Source organism: Chiloscyllium plagiosum, unplaced genomic scaffold (assembly GCF_037043375.1).
Source record: "Chiloscyllium plagiosum isolate Xiang-an unplaced genomic scaffold, Cpla_swu_hap1 HiC_scaffold_26, whole genome shotgun sequence".
Taxonomy (NCBI): Eukaryota; Metazoa; Chordata; class Chondrichthyes; order Orectolobiformes; family Hemiscylliidae; genus Chiloscyllium; species Chiloscyllium plagiosum.
Genome location: NW_028270164.1, coordinates 22,651,331 through 22,672,401, shown reverse-complemented (window position 1 = coordinate 22,672,401; position 21,071 = coordinate 22,651,331). Strand labels below are relative to the sequence as shown.

General features: G+C 39.2%; 1 protein-coding gene across 22 annotated transcripts in view; it reads left to right on the top strand.

Moving 5' to 3' along the window:
• LOC122563182 (uncharacterized) overlaps window positions 1-21,071 on the top strand; it is a 103,546-nt gene that overhangs the window by 48,716 nt on the left and 33,759 nt on the right. For 9 of the 22 annotated variants that reach the window (XR_015750919.1, XR_015750922.1, XR_015750917.1 and 6 more), the window contains 3 exons: window positions 8,452-8,587; window positions 10,485-10,792; window positions 15,481-16,306. Coding sequence is in view for 4 of the 22 variants with exons in the window: in XM_087973573.1 (XP_087829699.1) it covers window positions 8,452-8,591; window positions 10,547-10,635 (229 nt within the window). In the remaining 18 variants the exon portion in view is untranslated. Of the gene's footprint in view, window positions 1-8,451; window positions 8,592-10,484; window positions 10,793-15,480; window positions 16,307-21,071 lie in introns of those variants that run through there. The other 13 variants (XR_015750928.1, XR_015750929.1, XR_015750924.1 and 10 more) reach the window with 5 other exon arrangements.

Sequence of the window (21,071 nt, the reverse complement as noted above, 5' to 3'; positions counted from 1 at the left end):
AACCTGCAGTGTTTATATTGAAATTGGCACTAAGTCAAATCAGCACTACATGCTGACATCAGGATCAGCACAGAGTCCCAGATACTGGAGCAAAATTGCAATCAGGGAGTCAATACCAAAAATGTGCATTCAAGGCACAGATGTGATTTTTGGTTGAAAAATTCTACAAGAAATAGGAGTATTAAACAACTCAACCTCCAGCCTTGAACTGTGCCCTGACCCCGAAGTTAGTCTGAGGTGTTTATTTCATATTAACATGACTTTTTCTATTCTGTCCTTTTAGAAATGTGCCCCAATGTTTACTTTGCTCTTTAGCTATGGTCACATTAACTTGCATTGCCACTCAATGGTTTCTATCTGTTCTCCTAGATCCCCTGCTACTCCACTCTCTTTTTACCCAAACAATGCATCACCTTCTTTATTCTTCCTACCAAACTGCACCACCTCAAATTATCTGCATTTGCCGTTGAATACCACTTTGCAAGTTTAGTAGTGCCTGATATGACGTTTTACAGATTAAGCAATGATATCTTGACAGTAAGAATATGGAGAGTTTGGATCTGGGTCAGAATATAAATTGATTTTGCTGCAGTCTGATTAAAATTGAAAGAAGTCTGGGATCATAATCTGCAGAAATTGTATTCCTGCAGTTCTTCATTCAGTGTTATTTATTTAAAAATATAAAAGCTGTCTTCTATTTGGTGATGTATAGGTTAGATCTTAAATTGAGCAGATCTGCTCACAAGGATAGATCTGGGACAGGATTTTTCCAGTTACTCTCATTGTATGAAAGTAAGAAGGATGGGGTCTGATAGTTCCCTGGTCCTGATTCTCCCCAGGGCAGGCCACGGTTTTGGCAGAAATAGGATCAGGGCCAGTAGGGAGTCCTGGCTGTTTTCTGCACCTGGAGATGGGCATCTCGTGGCACGTGCCAGCATTCTGAGCAGTTGGCTAGACACATCCTACCTGCCTGGCTGGAGATGCAGTAGCCACACTATGAAGGGATTCTTCTTCCCCACACAATGGTGGCCTTGGCTGCCGGTTTTATCTTTTTGAAATCTATTTTTTTTTTTAAGTTTCACTTAAATAATTTGGTGGGCTGACACCTTTTGTTGAAGTGCCGTCTCAGTTGGTTATACTTTGTGTTCCCCCTCAAACGGAAGATCTCTTCTAATTGAACAGGGATTCTGTTTCTATGCCAATTCAGCAAGCGCCCTACGTAAAATTACGAAGACCAACTGTTTTCATCCAACTGCAGTTCTCCCCAGCCTGAGTTTAGGCCCCTGAACTTGTCTTATCCTGTTTCCTGATATGTAGTGAAAATTCATCCTGTAGTATGTAGCAAATTCGGCTATAATTAGGAAAGCATCAACTGGCATCAGTAGAGAGGATTGGGTAATTGATGCACTACTGACAGAGGAACAGGCCCAAAACTGCCTTCCCACAGTCAGACCAGCTATTCTGTTCCCTTCTTTCACTATTTTCTTTGTGCAGCTGTTCCTGTATAGTACAGAAAAATAAGGATCTGTTTCCATGCTGTACATCTCTATGACTGTATGACTCTATCTATCTTTTTTTCCCCACTTAAGCTTACTTAGGGCCATGTGAGTCTCAGTGTTTTCATTCTTCCCCAGCCTGTGTATAGATTTTTGCTTACTTGTTGGTGCTGGTTTGAATGCTTGCGTGATTTGTAAGAGGATTATGCATGCCGGTCAAATCCAGCTACATTGCAATTGGGGAGTTGGTGGTGTAACAGTATGTCATTGGTCCTGGGGAATAGGTTCAAATCCCACTTTAAATTCATGAAATGGAATCTGGAATTAAAAACTACGGTCAGGAATGGTTACCATGAAACAACATTATTATAAAAAACCAATTAATTTACTAATTGTCCCTGTTGAGAGAAGGAACTTAGTGATTGGAAAGAGGGCCAGGTGGCTCTCATTGACTGAGTTTCTTGATTGATCCAGGTTAACAACCCCAATCAGGGAACCCTGGCTGATGGATATAAATGAGGGATTGTAGGATTTGAGGTTTGTCCTCTTCTCCCAGAAAACTGGTTGAACGGTGGGGTTTGGGGTATGGCTTTGCTGTTCTTTACCCTGTATATAGGTTATTTTGAGAATTGCTGCTTTCTGTTTATTGTCAACTGTATTTTATACTGTTTACTAAAATTTAAAAAAAACAAGAGATTCAGGGCATCACCTCATTCTAGGGAGTGGCTCTGAGCTGGCTGGTCAGATCCCATGTACTGTGCACATGTAATTAAAAGGCGACTTGGTGATGGGGTACTGGCCTCTGTGCAGATTTTGTCAGAAATCTTCCTTCTTTACCTGTCTGACCTAAATGTAATTCCAGATCCAGATCTGTATCGATGCAGTTGACTGTTTACCTGCCGTCCAAAATGGCCCAGTAAGCCACTGCATTTTGGGGCAATTTGAGACTGACAACAAATTACCAGCAGCACCTATATCTCGTGAAAGAACATCAAAAATCTTTTATCAAGGAGCCTTTTCATTTTCACAAAATAGGCCTCCTATTTTTGTCCCTTATTTTATATTGCTGCTCTCACACAATTACTGTTGTCAGTGCTTAGTTAAGCTGGTGAATAGAGCGCAGGAACAGGAGAGATACTGACCTGCTTCCAGTGCAAGAGCAAGAAAGAATGGAATGAATATATATTTAGATTGGCTTCCACAAATAAGCATTGCTGGACATTATTTGAAGGACTGTGAAGACCATGTAATTGGATAGTCCTAACTATTTTCCTCTCTATTATATCCCTTCTTTTGGTGATTTTATTTTTGGTTTCAACTTTGCTCGATGATCATTAAAAATCATTTCTTTTTGCCCTACCCTCATTATTGAGTTATTTTAACTTCATTTAGATTTGACCTCTGAATATCTTTGAACAAGTTTACTAATTTGATCACTAAGGTCAATAAGCATGAGATTTCTCACATTTGTGCTACTTCTAGTAGTTCATTTTTGGCCAACATACAGAGGAACCTTGATTATCCGAAGGACACAGGCGAGGACTATTTCATTCAGATAATCGAATGTTGGATAACATAGTTTAGCCGAGCATCAGGACCTTACGATCTTGCCGGATAATCCAATATGCGAATAATCAAATGCTGGATAATCGAGGTTCTTCTGTATTGACAGCATCTTAAAAAGATATTAAATGTCTAGAGTTGAGTTGATGTATTTCAGTCACAGATGTAAATCAGAGGGACAGTTTGTGTCTCCTCTAATCTCCATAGTTATAGTTGTATCTGACCATGACTAAAGAATTGGGTGACATGCATTTCTGGCATGTGTAGCTACAGCACGGAAGTAGACCATAGGCCCAACAAGTGCATGTCAGTGTTTATTATTCATAGGAATCTCCTTCTTTATTTAACTCTAGCAGCATATCCTGTTTTTTCCTTCTCCTTCATATGTTTATATCTGCTTCCCCAATAAATGTATGTATGACATTCACCTCCATCATATCTAATTGGTTTGAGTCTGTCTCAGGATAAAGCAGTTTTGCCTGAATTCCTGTTGGATTAACAAATGTGTGTAATTATGACACCTATCAAGTTGAAATTTGGCTTCTGATTCCTGAAGCCTTATTGCCTAAATAAGGTGGGAACAACATTGGTGCCAACACAAATCCTTATGAAGCACCAATTCTCACTTATATGTGCATCTATAATTTATATACAGTCAGTTGGCTTTGTATAATATGTGTACTGTTAAACACTGAGTATTTAACTTTGAAGTCTGAAAGATGGTGCTTCTGTGGTTCTTAAGCTACTGTAAATAAGATGCTTTACTGATTTGGATTTTGGTGTTTTGGTAGATTAATTTCTACTATATATCAGCTCAGCATTTCTGAGTGAGAACTGATTGCATTTAGAAAAGTGTATGTGACATATCATGCAGTTGTTTTCTGGCAAATTTGCCAGTAGTGTTTTTCATTGTAAAACATACATGTCGTTTTTTGGTATTGACATTCTGGTATCATCCTGAAGGTATGAAAAAAATAATTCAATTCATTTACTGTAGATATCCGTATAACTAGAGGCAACTGTAGATAACTTAGAATAAGCTTGGATGTCTTGGAAAATTATTTTGATAGTTACTGTTTACCAATGCTCAACAGATTTTGCCTATAGCTTAATGTATGTCCAGTTGTACTAGATTCTGCTTAGCCTTCTGTATTGGTAGCAGTGAATTTTAGCAAACGATAGAATTTCCTGGCAAAAGGAATCCCAGGCAGACAAAATGCTGCTTAAAACATGTGCTGGATCATTTTTGCGAGGTAGAATTGATCAAATTTGAGTCACTTAAATTTTCAAAATTGCTTAGTGGAAAGACGTTGAATGAAAACTTGAATTTCGGTTTGCTTTATTCAGCAATGGAGAACAGAACTTAAATTGAGGTAGCTCAATCAAGCTGATGTGGAAAAAGCCATTGTGTAACTTATATTGTCACTTACATTGTAACTAAACCAGAAGGTTACAGTGCTTATTTTGGGAATGCATCAGGAAATGATCTATTCTTTTTATTCTGTACTGTAATATAAAACACGAAAATGTAGGAGGATTTGTTATGAGATCAAGGATGAAATCTGCACACGTTCTTGATACTGTAATCTCCGGAGAGATTCTGTTTGTGAGAAATTATTGTTTTATTTAGTATAATAATTCAGCTCTTGGCTTTGCAAGGTGATTATCACTTCACAGATGCAGAGTAGAGAATATTACTTGTTACATAAAATTGTTGTTGTCTGTCCAGCTTCATTGCATTGGAGAATCTGCACACAGACTCTGGGAGATGGAGTAGGGGGGAAGGATTTTTATGAAATCATTTGTTGGCTGCACAACTTCTGAATGTTATTTGTCATACTGTCTGACCATTATCGTTTGGAAGGTTAAGAAAGCAAAAAATGTACTTTTAAAAAAAGTTATTTTAGTTCTCGATTTAAGAAGCTAACAAAATTTGTTTTGTTTGTGTGTGTGTGTGTGTGTATAAAAATACAGGTTCAGTATTCAAAGAGTTAATGGTGTATTGCGGTTTAGTTTTGAAAACTGCTTCAAGTGGCTATCTCACAAGGACAGAGTAAGCGATGCGCAGAATGCACGTGCTAATGTCCGAATGGCCTGGTCTGTGCTGGCAACTAGTAGGGATTGGAAAAATTGAAGTTCCACAGCTTGACACAGGGAGCAGGCTAGAGAAATTCTTGCTGCGTCACAGAGCTGTGCCGATAGGTCTGCAAGAGGCAGCATTACTGCATCAGAAGTATAGGCAGAGACACCGATAGATAGATAGAAAAGGAGAGGAAAGTGCTGGGAAGAAAAGTGTTTACACGATTGACTCTAGGAAAAGGATTCCATATACTGATGAAAAGCGCACCTGAATTTCTCAATGTGTGGGTAGGTTGTTGTAGTATGCAGTGATTATGTAAAGCATGATGAGAACGGACTGTGATTTCTCCCAGAGGCAAGGAAAAGAAGAATATGCTGAAAGGGTTAATATGGATGATTTCTGGAATATTCCACGCAGGACGATTCGGCAAGAAAAGCAGAACATACATAAAGGAAGAAGGCATTGCGCAGCAGCAATTGGCAATGGAATCACATTAAAAAATGTAGTTCTTGCCCCAGGTAGCTCCACATCGGATATTTAGGTCCTGCGAAGGGTACATTATTGTGTCTTCCAGTGGAAATCCCTGTCAGCTGTAAGTTTATAGTGTAATTTCTGCTTAACCTATAATTTTCAATTTTAGAAAGGATTACTGTTGTTCTCGGCTGTAGGGCCCGCTTCGTTTGTTGTCGAGGATGTTAGACTATGATAGCGCAACGCTCGTGTCTGTCGCATTGCGAGGTAATGTGCGAAGAATATTTAGGTTCATGGTGGACTGTTTGAATGAAGTGTGATTAAAGACTACTGATGACTAGGGAGCTCTATTTCAGTATACCAATAGAGTAAATGTCACAGAGCCTGGCGTTAGAAAGTTGTTTACCTTGTTCTCTCTGTCTCGATCTTGGCAAGCTGCCAGCTCACTTGTGATAGACTTCCTTGTTGTGCTGCATCATCATGTATATGCCTACCCTCCCATCCCATTGGTTGAAACGAGGCTGTCTGCAGAACCTCTCTTGTGACTGGCTGATAAGCAAGTTATTTGTGAGGAGCTTTACCTGATTTGCTGAGACAGAAATTCCTGCTGAAAATTTCACTTCGATTGGCTTCGCTATTTTAACTTTTCTATTATTGGCTGAGTGACTCAATTACCTGGTAAAATTAGCTGCGACTGGCTGAACGTGGAGTATTACTTTATTTCCTTATATTCAATGTTTCACTCTTACATTCTGTAGTTGAAATTCAAAGTTTACAAATGCATCAGTAACAATTTATTATTTTCTTGAGTTTTTTTGGGGGAGTGCGGTTGATGTATAATAAATTGAAAATATTTAATGCCTTACGATCCTGCATCACTTTTTCTCCACTGGTATTAATTAAAGTTCACTTTTTTATTTCCAATAAATTTATCAAAGCAGGGCTGCAATACATTATATGAGACATGAGGATTTCTGTAGGGTCTAGTGTTTTGTTTAAATTAGTTCCATCAAAACATTTCACCAAAGTCCTGATTCTTGGCATTCAAGCTTCCCTTCAACCTAAGCAGGTTATAATTAAAATAGTTTGTAAGCAAAGAGGTGCATCTTTTCAATAAGTACGTTATTTTAGTCATCAAATCTAGAAAGAACATATTTACAGTGGTCGAATATTCTTTTTTTTTCTTAGTAATTGCGTCACTGTAGGTACTGCAATGTTGATATTCTGATGCAATAGCGCCATGGACTACACCTATAATTTTTGCCATGTTGATGACTGTTTATTGCCACATAAGGGCGTTTAAACTTGACCCCTCTCCCTATTTCTTGATGTACCTGCATTCTCAGTTAAATTGGAAAAATACACAATCACCTTTTGAGCCCTCAGTGAAGAGATATTGAGTGGGAGGGTGTTGGTTCAGTCGGGTGTAAGACTAATCTGACATTTTCTCACAGCTTCAGTTGGAGGCGCTAGGCAGCGTTCAGAAACTGAAACCTCTGCCAATTGTTTATTGAGAAGAAAACCTTCTCTCCCAACCCAGGGAAGCAGAGATTAGTTCCATCAGTCCTCTGGGCTCTACTGATGAAATCCACACACAAAGAAATGAGACCTTTCTAGATGATCCAGTGCAGTTTGATGGGCACTGGGTTTTATTTGTATTAAGTGGTTGGTTATCTGTGAGATCTGGCATATGTGATAGGAATAAATAAAAGGGTAAAGCACCACAAAAGTGCAAATTTATGTGCATCATAATAAGGCATTTATTTCTTAAGTGGCTATCATTACAATTCTGGCATTGTGAACGTACAGTTTCACTGTCACAGTAACTGTGTGAAACATGCACCCACCTCATTACCTGTCATTATAATTTCTCATGCATTTTCCAGGATATGGAGATGCAGATATTTCTCATGAGCACCCTTATTTGTGTCCGTCCTGCTGGGAGTGCTACTACCAAAAGAGAAAACACTGGAAAATCTCAGCAGGTCTGGCAGCATCTGTAAGGAGAGAAAAGAGCTGATTTTTCGAGTCTAACTGACCCTTTGTCAAAGCTGAATCCTACTAGATGGATAGGTGGGCTAATTGGTGAAGGGGGAAATAACATTAGTTAGAACCTTGGTCAGCTTAGATAACTGGTCATGAAGCATTTTTTCTGCATCTTAAAGTTCTTCGCACAGGAAGTCTTAGTTTTCTGATCTTGTCTCGAAGTAGACTTAGTTTTTCTGACAGATGAGCTCACTCTTCAGCAACCCCTCCCTTCCCCTTGATTCTCCTACTTCCAATTCAGGGAAGGCCTTGAACTTGTGAATAGGGTCTTCCTTGTGTCCAAGTGGGCTCCTTGCATCCATTTGCACACATGCTGCTACACGTCCAGATGCATCCTCAGTCTATTATTTTATTGGAGTCATTGGGCTGAATCTTACATTGACCAAGTGTTAGTTTCATTGAGTGATGTGGGGCGGGGCGGGGGGGGGTGATTCTCTCCATGAAGCCTAGCGAGCTGTCTCATTGCATCTTTCCAAACTCCCTGCTAAATCGCCTGTGTGGTCCCGCTTTCATCTGATTTGTAGCCCTGTCTTACCACTGTATGTACCCAGAACACCTAGTTATTACTGGGATATCCTGGAATGATCTGGTATCCCTGGCATTGGTGCTATCTTTAAAATGCTGTTGTTCATTCAGTCTAGCACTGTTGATCTGAGTTGCCCTGCACAGTTCCTGATGTTTATCATGAATGAGGCAGAGAAGGGAAAATTGGTGTGCAGCTTTGTAGACAGGAGCATAGAGGCCTTCGATGGGGTGGTGCAGAGTTGGATATCCTCTTTTTTTTTTTTACCCTAGACATGACAGTGGAAGCCAAGACACAGACCATGCTATCCGTCTCCAGGTTTGCCACCATATTCTGTGCAGTCTCGCCATTTGGAGGAATGAAGAGAAGGGTTGGATGAGGATGAATGACGTTGCCCACTTCATCAGTGCAAGTATCACTACCTTCTCTCTAATGCCTCTCACTCACTCTATCTCAGCTACAATAAGCACCTCCCACCAAAACTCATGCTCTACCACTCAAACTATTGCCTGCAACATCTTCCAAGTTCATTCTCACTGCTCTAACCCCTCATGCCTCAAATCCTGCTTGCCTTCTGCTTTATCTAATCATCATCACCCAGGTCATCTTCACAGCTGTGGCACCCACTTCCATCTCCCTAATACCTGCCTCTCATTCCAGGAGGAAAATAGCCCACAGTAGGGCTGCCAGACTTTCAACTCCTCCTGACCTTTTATGAGGAGGGCATCCTGAGTCTGACTAGCTGACAGATCAAGTCCAAGCCCCGCACCAGAATCAGCCTTGACTTGCTGTGCCAAGACTCTCTGATTGAAGGCTGTCTCTCTTTGTGTCACTGTGGCTAGCTGATAACCATGACAAGCTTCCAAGCATTTGTTCTACGCTAAATAGCATGGCAGTACAGCAGTACTGTGAGCCTGGTATCTCTGGCTGAGGGGGAAAGGAACAAAATGGCAAGATAGTATTCTGTGAGCATCTGAGTAGGCTCGTTGTGAGCAAGTGCTGAGAGTTGAAGTGAACTGACTGGAGTGTCCGTGTCTTATTGCAGACAATGATCTTGCTGCATCATTACAATTATAGTTGGCATTGTGCCCCAAGGTGCAACATTGAAGTGCAGCAGTGTACTGTAAGTGGTTTGGAATGTCATTTTAGAGGATGGCAGATGTCAGATGCAAGTGGATGTAACTGGTGCAGTACTCCGTGCTTTTAAGTCCAAAATGGTGTCCTTTAGAGCATATGGTAAGCTAAAGTCCACAGGTACTGAGAATGTTGGGAATAATGTTAAGAATTCTTGGTGTCCAGTTTGCTTGTGGTATTTGGGACAGTGTAAAGGCTCATATTTGTTGAGGCAAGGTCTGCTATAAATGAGGTTGTTAGCAATCATGTCTAATAGGCGATTTGACCATGCCTGCTGAGAATCTCACCTCAGTGTACTAAACTTAGTTAAAAGATACAGCAATTTGTTGCTGATACCTGAGAGGCCTCACTGGACCCCTCATGCAATTCTACTACATTTCTTGGTATAACCCATATCATTCAAATCTTAAGATTCTGTCCATTTGAAACCAATATAGCAGTGAGCTATAACCATGTGATACAGCAGCTGGTTTTGCAAGGTATGGGAGTTTGCAGCTTGTCCTAATCTATCATGTTACTTCCTTATTCTCCTAACTATCCCCATCCTACCTGAAGCTCTTGGTAATCTTTAGCAAAATACCTTACTAATTCTGTGTGACTTCTGCCTATTTCCCACATGAGGTTCTGTAGTCCTTAATCTTAAACCTAACCCATATCCTAGTTATGTTCCTTCCTCTTTTCTGCGATTAGTCACTGTTTAGTTCTGATCACTACGTACCTTGCAGTAGCATTTAGGGGTGGAATTGTTTGTCTGTGCTATTCCACTGCACATTTCCCAAATCCCACTGTCCAAATTGCTGAAACATTAATGGAATGCTGCTACAGACTGACAGCCTGTATTTGAAGCATGTAATTACTATTGTTCAGCTTCTATAGCAACAGAAATGTTAATTCAAAATGCTATTCCTGCCATTTCTTTTGAATTAAAATGGAGAATCGGCAGGATTTTTAAAAATGCTGATTCGACATATCCCCTTACTGGAGTTTATTGGCCCATGTTCTTCCATTCTCTGGCTGAGCTAGAGTGGGATATTTTTTCCAAGCCACCAAATTTTACTAATTTCCCTCTTGCCCCACCTCCCCGTTGATCTCATATGCCCTCCTCTACGTTTTTTCTCTCTCTCATCCTTTTAATCATGTATTAATTTAATTTAGAGTTTTTCTCCTACAGCTGTTTCATCAATGACTTTCCCTCTATTATAAGCTCAGAAGTTGGTTTGTTCATTCCTGAAGGTTTAATATTCAACACCAATCATGACGACTCAGAAGCAGTCCATGACCGTATGTATGAGCTGGACCTATTGGCTGACCTACAAGTGTGAGGCAACAACATCTCCAACAAGAGAGAACCTAGCCATCACCCATTGACTTTCACTGGCATTAGCATCACTGATACTCCCACAGTCAACATCTTTGGGGTTACCATTGACCAAAAACTGAACTGAATCAGCCATAGAATTGCTGGGGCTACTAGAGCAGGTGAGAGACAGGAATCCTGGCAGCAAGTGACACTTTTCCTGACTCCCCAAATCCTCTCCAACACAAGGCACAAGTCAGGAATGTGATTGAATACTTACCACTTGTCTGGCTGAGTGCAGCTCTTACAATATTCAAGAAGTTTGATTCATCCAGGGCAAAGCAGCTTTCTTGACACCACATCCACAAGCATTCACTTGCTCCATCACTGATGCTCAGTGGCAGTGGTTAGCATTGACAAATACACTACAGAAATTCGCCAAGGCTCTTTAGACAGCATCTTCCAAACGCATGCTCTCTGCCATCATGAAGGACAAGGTCAGATACCTGAGAATGTTGTCTTCTGCAAGTACCTCTCCAATCCACACACCTTTCTGACTTGGAAATATATCACTGTCCATTTAGTGCCACTGTGTAAAAATCCTGGAACTCTCTCCCTCCCAGATAGTAGGTGTATCTAAACCAACTGCAGCTGTTCCAAGAAGGTAGCTCACCACCACCTTCTCAAAGGACAGTTTGAGAGAGGAAATAAATACTGGCCCAGCCATTGAAGGCCATGTTCCCTGCATGATTTTTTTCTTTAAAAATGGTAGCTGTTATTAAACAAACAAACAGTGGTTGACATCTAAAATATCAAAGTCCAAATTGAGTGTATCTATGCAAATGCACAAACACTCAAAACAAAATTGCAGAATTGGAAGCAACATGGATATGTGAATGTAACTCAAACAGAAAGTTGCCTTAGTGTGAATGACATTTTGAACTAGATGTCTCTGGTTCTGATATTTTTGGGACACTTCCAAGTAGGATGGTCATATTAGCAAAGGTTTTGCACTCTGCCAGAAGAGAGATTCTGGAAGTTGTAGTAAAACAAAATCCAAATGTCTTCAGACAAATAGAAAGGGAAATGTTGCAAATGTTGACTGATTACTGTTATAGATGAAGTCTTGCAGATATGCAAGAATACACTTGACCATTTATTAGTAAGTAATTTTAACCATATGAAGATCAATTGATACGGTTGAAGACGAAAGCATATTTTGTAGTACACCCTTGCATGGTTCCCTATTTAAACCCAGCAAGTGACGATATAACGTTAGCAAACTAATTTGGATATAGTGATACAACATTTTAACATCATTAATCATAAATAGTACAAACATTTTGACAGTACATGGGATTGACCTTCATAATTACATTGCTTCATTTCATAATTTTAATGGCTGAGAAATTTTCTGTAGATCAGGGTTATTTGAAGATTATCAGACTCTTCAAATGTTTTAGTCCGCTCAATTTGCTTCTAGCAAGTTTTTTGAGAAGATTTGTAGCTCTGGTTGATGAGAAATATGTAAGTTAGCTCACCGAGCTGGAATGGTTGTTTTCAGATGTTTCGTCACCCTGACTAGGTAACATCATCAGTGAAGCGCTGGTGGTACGTCCCGCCTCTATTTCTAGGTCTTGGTTTCTTAAGTGGGTGATGTCATTTCCGGTTCTTTTTTCAAGGGAAGGTAGATTGATTTAGAACCTATGTGTTTATTGATAGCGTTCTGGCTAGAATGCCATGCCTCTAAGAATTCTCATGCATGTCTTTGTTTCGCCTGTCCTAGGATGTGTGTGTTGTCCCAGTCAAAGTGGTGGCAAATTTCCTGTTTGTTTGTCCGATGTGTTTCTTTTACAGTTCTTGCATGGTATTTTGTAAATGATGTTAGTTTTGCTGGTGGTATCTAATGGATCCTTTTAGGTTGTTTGTGTGTTGGTAGGTTTGTGGGCTACCATGATGCCAAGGGTTTGAGTAGTCTGGAAGTCATTTCTGATACATCTTCGATGTAAGGTAATATGGATACGGTTTTTGGTTGCACTGAGTCTGCTTGTTTGGGTTTGTTTCTGAGGATGCATGAGCATTATTTTAAACAAATCAGACCATCTTAAAAAGACAAATGCTCTGCTTGCAGATACTGACATTTACCAGCAGGTGGCAATAGACCTGGCCTCCACAACTCCTAAGCAGGATCTCATCTTTCCTAACATTAAAAAAATCAGGAGAATTAAACAGGGTAGACTTCCAAAATATGAAACCAGATGGATCCAACACACCACACTTCTACTGATTACCAAAAATACACAAACCCGCCCACTACCACCACCACCGCCCTCTCTACCCCCCACCCCCCAAACTCCCAGACCCATAGTGTCTCTACCTGGCACACCAACATACAGACTATCCAAGGAATTTCAGGAAAAACTAAAACACCTAATTGAAGAATCACGCCACTCCATTCACGTCACCCAAGTATTCCTGAATGCCATCAAAGATACCAACATAGAAGAGGAAGAAATAGTAGTTTCATTGGACGTAACAGCCCTTTTCACATCAAGTAGCATTGATCTGGCCAAAGAAACACTGGCAGCACAACTAGGAAAACCAGGACCACAAACACCAGACAGCACCAACTTCATCAGCAAAGACAACATCCTCAAGCTAGTGGACCGTGCCTCACCACCCATTTCACATTCAAAAATGAAACCTACAAACAAGTCAACGAAAACCCATGGAATCACCAATATTAGGGCTCATCGTAGAAGCAAAAATGCAGAGATTTGAACAAGCTGCTCTCTCATCTATCCAACCCAAACTTTCGGTCCGCTATAAGGATGACACCTTTGTCACAAAACAGAACAAATTAGAGGAAACCGATAACATCACTAACAATATCCTGACAGGCATAAAATTCACAAACGAGGAGGAGAACGACAACAGACTCCCATTCCTAGACACGACAGCTGAATGTACATTTAACGGAGAGCTTCAAACCTCCGTCTACGGTAAAGCAACAAACCCAGGCCAAATACTTAACTTCAGATGCAATCATCTCAACAACCACAAGTGGAGCTGCATCAAGATATTATATCATCGAGCTACATCACATTGCAGCACCCAAGAACTACAAACAACGGAAGAAAAATATCTATACAACATTTTCAAGAAAAACTGTTACTTAACAATGCGCCGATTCCTCAGAAACAAACTCAAACAAGCAGACACAACGCAACCAAAAACTGTAGCCACGTTACCTTACATCAAAGACATATCAGAAATGACTTCCAGACTACTCAGACTCCTTGGCATCATGGTAGCCCACAAACCTACCAACAAACAATGATTAATGAACCTAAAGGATCCATTAGATGCTACCAGCAAGATTAATGTCATTTACAAAATACCATGCAAGAACAGTGAAAAACACTATATCGGACAAACAACTTGCCACCACGTGAACATCAACTAGCCCCCAAAAGACATGACCTGCTATCACTAGTTTCCATGCATACAGACAAAGAAGGACACCACTTTGACTGGGACAACACACACAGCATAGGAACAAAAACACATCCTAGGTGAAACAAACACATGCACAAGAATTCTTTAGAGTCCAGGCATTCGAACCAGAACTCTATCAATAAACACATTGATTTAGATCCTAGCTACCTTCCCTTGGGGGAAAAAAAAGAACTGGAAATGACATCACCCACTTTTAAGAAACCATGACCTATAAATAGAGTGGCAGGACATACTGCTTCACTGGAGACTCTCACTGATGATGTTATCTTGTTATGGTGACGAAACATCGGAAAACAAACCTTCCAGCTCAGTGAGCTAACTTGCATACTAATTTGCTTCTGTTGATTGGTGTGAATAACAAGGTGTGTGGGCAGCACAGTTTAGTGTTCTTTGGAGTGGAATTTGGTGATAATAAGGATATCTTTGTGAAGATTATTCGGGGAATCCAAATGAAATATTATGGATAAGTTTGAAGAAAATTTGCTCCCACTCCCCATTAATAAGTATATTATTGGTGTTTAAAACAAACAGCAAAATAAAATGTTGAGATGGGATGAATAGTTTTCTTTTTCTCTGACTACTTTCCTTTTAATAATTGAAGTAACATTTAATATGCTTATTAATCAAATAATGAGGTGACAGCCAGTACAAGATATTTTCCTTTATGGGCACTTATTAACAGGCAGCTTAGGGGCATACTCTGACTGTTAAAAGACCTTTTTGTTTGAAGAACATGAAACATAAGCACTCTCCATAGTGTACCTTTCGAGCATAAAGCTTCATGTAGGCATGAATTGATACCAGCGGATACCTTAGTTACAGATAAGAATTTTTCTGAGAGAACTATCTCTTGGCTTTATTAGAGGGACATTAAAATTCAGACCAATAAAATAGCCAATAATTGTTTTTAAGTTGTATTATCAAGACAAATAAAGTATGCTGAGCAAAGTTTGGACTTGAGCTCTTTGACGATCGTTGCCTGCTGAATAATGCTGCTGTTCAATGTATTTTGATCTACCTGTACGTGACTTTGCATATGAATTGGCCCATCTTTGTGGGGTATGTTTCAACTCTGCTATTTCTGTTAAGGACTACAACCATAATAAATGGTTTCTAGATACAGAATTCAACTAGACTGACTGAGGTATATTAATAAATAAAAAAGAAGAATTTGCTATTTCCTAAATCTAAACCTTGTGACATTGGCCCTGTATAACATGCCTTTTGTGGCCCATAATTCAGAGTTCTAGATTCCTACATTAGTGGCAACGCTTCAAATGTTGGGTGTTAAGTGCTTTGGAACATTCAGCGGTAGTGAAAAAGGCTATATAACACTGTTCTTTCTTTCCAGATTGTCACAAGTGGAACATTGAAAAAAGGCTGAAAGCAACCAGACAAGGAACACTCTTCATCTGGAAATAGCCCAAATTCATCTTTAAATAGGTTTACTTGTGATTAAACCTTACCAAGTATTATCAGAACAAAAGGTAATGGAGATTCTGCCCTAGGCATCAATGCAATTGAACTGTATCAATGGATTATTTTGATAAGCTAAAAGTATGTTGCCCGCTATTATTCTCAAGATCCAAGCAGAGTGAGAAACATAAATTATAGTAACTCTTTGTGTTGACAAGGTAAATTGTTATGATATAGTGATTTTTTTTAAAAAAGGGAACTGTTTGGGAAAATCTTAACTATTTCTCTACTTACATCTAGTTTTATGCAGACTTGGACTATACATTATGTTTGTGATTAACTCTCTTGTTCAGTGCTAGTCTTACTGCATTTTTAAATGAAAAACCTGATGTATAATTCCAGAATGAGATCTGTATACACAAAAGGGACTAGAAGGCGATCATCTTTTGAATAAAGCTAGTGGGGTTTTTGCAGGGATGATGTGTCATCTGTAGAATTCTTTTATTTGTCTATATGTGGTACTACTGTAAAAGTTTAAAAGAATTTACAGACTGAAACAAAAGTAGTATAGGAGTTGGGAGCAAAAACCTCTTTTTTTTAAAAAAAAAAGACTTTTTTAATATGGCATCAAATGTACAGAACTGTAGTTGGTGTACTTTAAAAGGTCTTTGTTTAAATAGAGCACAATTACCTATATACATATTACATGATGTAATGGAATACCTTCTACATCTCAAATTAAAGTATGAAAATTTATTGATTTTTGTGGCTCTGAATCATATTTATTAGAGGAAAAATTGACAGGAATTAGTTCTTGAAAGCCATTATTACTGTGGTTATATCAACTGTTAGGGTCATTAATGTGGTCACTTCAGTTATGAAAACGATTAGCACGATAGCTAGTGTGTGGTTCAGATTAATGCCAACAGCAAAGGTCTCATTGAAACTCAGAAGAATGAGGGGGAAACATATAGAAACATATAAAATTATGAAGGGAATGAATAAGATCGAAGCAGGGAGGTTGTTTCCACTGGCAGGTGAAACTAGAACTAGGGGCATAGCCTCAAAATAAAGGGGAGCAGGTTTAGGACTGAGTTGAGAAGGAACTTCTTCACCCAAAAGCTTGTGAATCTCTGGATTCACGCAGTTCAAGGCAGTTGAGATTGCCATGTTGAATGTTTTTAAGACAAAGATAGATTTTTGAACAGTAAATGACATTAAGGGTTATGGTGAGCAGGTGAGTAAGTGGAGCTGAATCTGTGAAAAGATCAGCCATGATCTTACTGAATGGCTGAGCAGGCTCACGGGGCCATATGGCTTACACGAGCTCCTGTTCCTTATGTTCCTAACAGCAAGGATCAATCCTTATTTTGTTTGAAGTCGAATCTGGGGTCCTATCCCCCTACTTAGATGCAGAGTCATGTCGCTCAAACCAGATGACTCATGGTATATCTTTCCAACAGACAGAGAGAGAGAGATGGTTATGGTCCCTTGTGGGCTATGGCTAATTGCCTTCCTCCCTAAGTTAAGATCGCATGCAAAAATAAATTATTTTACTGTTGATTTCATTGAAACACTTTTTAATTTTCACGGTTGAATTTGGTCTCCAGTCTTACTGGTTTATGTAAAATATATAATGTCTGTTTTAACCAATCTTGTTTTCTTTGTGTAAAAGTGTCAACTGCGTGGCTACAATGCTAAGAGTTTCTTGATCACTTCCAGACTGGAAGAAAGAAGTGATGCTGGTAACATCAAGCCCAATGTCTGTGCAGATAAACCAAGGCATTCCAATTTTTGAATAGTTTGTTTGCTTCCCCAAGCAAAAGAAGTTTAAAACTTCAGTAGGAGAAATCGAATTCAGTACCTGTACTGTTAGAGTTCTTTATGAGCACTTTTATACATCATCGTTCTACCTCTACTTTCCAAATGTGATCCTGCTTCAAAAGTATTTCACTGGTTGTGACATTTAAAATTATTGAGCAACTACTTACAAAGCATTACTTTAATACTTCTGCTTCTAATTACTTAATCTCTGAGTTGCTTTTTTAGATATAGTCACTGTAAGCAAATGCGACATTATGAAGGGAACTTCAGATCACTAATCAGCTTCTTTCAGTAACACATTGACATGCCATCCTGAGTTGTGTGCAAATCCTGGAGTGGTTCTTCAAACCATATTCTTCTGATTCAACACAACAGCCTCAAATTAGTCAAACTTAAGCAGAAAAGAGGAAGAACAATGGGTGATTTGAAAGATGAGGGTGTTGTTGACAGTGGAGGGTTGTAGGGGTTGAAGAAGAAATTTCAAGCAAAAATCTTTGAGAAAATTCTCTTGGTCATTATCTGTTAAACGCTTATTGGTGCACATCCGTTTGTCTACAACTATTTCACATCTTTTTTTATTAAATTGAGGATTTTCATATTTTTCAAGTTTATGTCTTAACGTTTTGTGTCTTTGCACTTGAATAAGTAACTCCTTCTCAAATCTATTTGTCTTTCCTTGAACTCCACTTTTGAATTCCTCCAATTTAGATTCTACCCTAATACCTTCCTTAGACCACTCTTCCTTTCTATATCTGATTCCTCCTTTAAGCCACTCCTTTAAAGCCTTCTTCTTAATGGAGCTTTTGGTCACCTGAATAAATACTTTCTTGGGTGGCTCGGTCAAATTTCATTGCCCCTGTGTAACAATTTAAAATGCTTTACTTCATAAAAGGTAGTATGTAAATATGGGTTTTAAATTCCCACAAGGAGATAAATTTCCTTTTACAAAGCTTCCTGTTTATAGCGTTGATGGTGTCGACTATTGCTAAGGAGTTAAAACTGAATTGAATTGTGCGTTCTCAATTCATTTTATCCTAGTTGATGTAAATTCATCAGTCCTCGCCTGTAAACTAATGCTTCGAAGAGGATGAAAATAGGAATTCAGCCCTCAAGCTAATTCCACGACCTTATATCGTGGCTAATCTGTATCTCAAATCCATTCAATCTTGTTGATTCCATATCCCTTAATACCCATATCTCAACAAACCAATCTCAGTTTTAAAATTTTCAAATGACCTGGCCTCAGCAGTCCTATCAGGATAGAATCCTCACTTTTTCTCGCCTAAGAACTAAAAAAAACAAGATCAACAAAGTTGATGGCTAAAACGTTAATTTAAATTCAAGAAAGCATTTCCTGCCCATCCCTAATTGCCCAAGGGGCAGTGAAGAGTCATCTACATTGTCGTAGGTCTCATGTAGGCCAGACCAGGTAAAGATGGCAGATTTCTTTCCCTAAGAGACATTAGTGAACCAGATGAGTTGTTAACAACAGTGATTGCATGTTCACCATTAGGCTAGCTTTCTCATCCCAGATTTTTATTGAATTCAGTTTCACCACATACTACGCAGGAATTTGAACCCATGTCGGCAGAACATTAGCCTCAACATCTGAATTCCTAGTCTTGTTTTCATCAGGTAAGTTGCTTGTGTGAACTGTTTTTGCTGTACAAAATACTCGGGTGGAAAAATGGAACAAAAATGATACTGTGTAATTTTCCTATGTTACTTTGTGCTCAAGCAAAAACTAAATTAGAAACTTGCTTTAGGAGATTAAGTGGATCAAGTTAAAGTGATATGACATGCAATTTGTGATCAGAGTGAAATTGAAATTAACATTGTATTCCATATCTTTTTAAGATGCTGCATTCTATCTTGTTTGAGCCCTCTTCTGGAGTACTGTGTGCAGTTCTGGTCACTCTGCTATAGGAAGGATATTAAATTGGAGATGGTTTAGAAAAGATTTACCAGGATGTTGCCAGGAATGGAGGGTTTCAGTTATTAAAAATAGGCTGGGACCGTTTTCCCTGGAGCTTAGGAAGTTGAGGGGTGACCTTATAGAGGTATATAAAATCATGAGGGGCATGGATAGGGTCAATAATAGTAAGGGTCTTTTCCCTAAGGTGGGAGAGTTCAGTGTCAGGGGGCATAGTTTTAATGTGATAGGAGAAAGTTTTAAAAAGAACATGAGGGGCAACGTTTTTACACAGACTGATTAATATCTGGAATGACCTGCCAGAGGAAGTGGTGGATGCAGGTACAGTTACAGTGTTTAAAAGACATTTTGGATAGTTACACAAATAGGAAAGGTTTTGGAGGGATGTGGACCAAGCACAGACAAGTGGTACTAGTTTAGTTTGAGAACATGGCTGGTGTTGATTAGTTGGACTGAAGAGTCGTTTCCATGCATTGTGACTCTACGTCAACTGTTCGACCAAAAAATATGAACTCATTTCTTGCTCAACTTTTATCCTTACCCCACCTATCTTTTTGTGTTCTTTATTGTTTTCTCTTCATTTACATCTTTGAAATTTGAAAAATGAAATTTCTTTCATGTTACAGAATCTTCCATTTCTCGGTTAATGGCAATGTCCTTAATGCTTGTGGCAATGTAAGCTACTTGCCCTGACCTTGAGGAAATCTGACCATGGTTCAAGCAATTGCTGTGGTCGGAATCTCCTGCAAACTGATATCACTTTAAATGTGACCTCATGGTGGAGAATGCTTGGCTGTGTAAGTTCATTGATTTTTAACAAGCAGGCTGAACAGTCAATGAAATCAATATATTTAGATACAGCGAGGCAGATAGTTTCAAAAATCACTTTTCCATTTAAATTTTCAGAAATAAACTAATGGATTATAAAGTTGGAAGATAAAGTAACATGGACTATATAGTTGCAGAATGTTTCTTATAGATCAGGATGATTTAAACTGTTTTATAATTAACTTTGGAGCATGAATACATGTGAAATATACACAATAGCAGAGACATCCACAACATTTGCAGTGAATTCAGTACCTTGCAATAGTGCTTTTGTAAAATCCCCATCCCGTGCCATCCCTCTGAAGCTGGACCCATTCCTTTGATCCCTCTTACAACATCCCCATCCATTCATGGGGCTTCCTTTATGTGCCACTTTTTTTCTGCTAGGCCCCTCCCCCGCCACTACCAGCAGTCGTTGGCAGTTGCCTACACCTCATACACTCCAACCTGTGCATGACAGAGCAGCTGATCCTCAAAGCACCAGCCGCAAACTCTCAGAAAGCCAGTCTTTTTTTTTTAGTTTTTGTGGGGACTTTTAGAGTATGTGAAGCTTTGAGTCCTGATCTTCTCATTTTCTGAACTTCAAACTTCCTCCACTGGTGAAGCTAGAATCATCCTGTATCTTAGGGTAGATGTTGGAGGAATGGTGGTTGTTTGGAAGTCACATGTAAGGGTTGCTGCTTTTCTTAGCTGTACGGGGACCTCAGTAGTTCCATTGAAGCTTGGTTTAAGGTCTGCCTACTAGACTGCAGAGTGTTCACCCAGCCAGGAAAAAGAGAACATGATTCAAACAAATTAAAAATGTGAGATTAGAACTGTTTGAAATCTGAACTTAGCAACTGTCTGTAGCCCTTGAATTAACATGCTGCCTGCCTCATGTTTTAGTGTTTGTGCATACCCACAAGTCCTTTTGTGGCTCCTGCCCATCAAACCAACTTTAT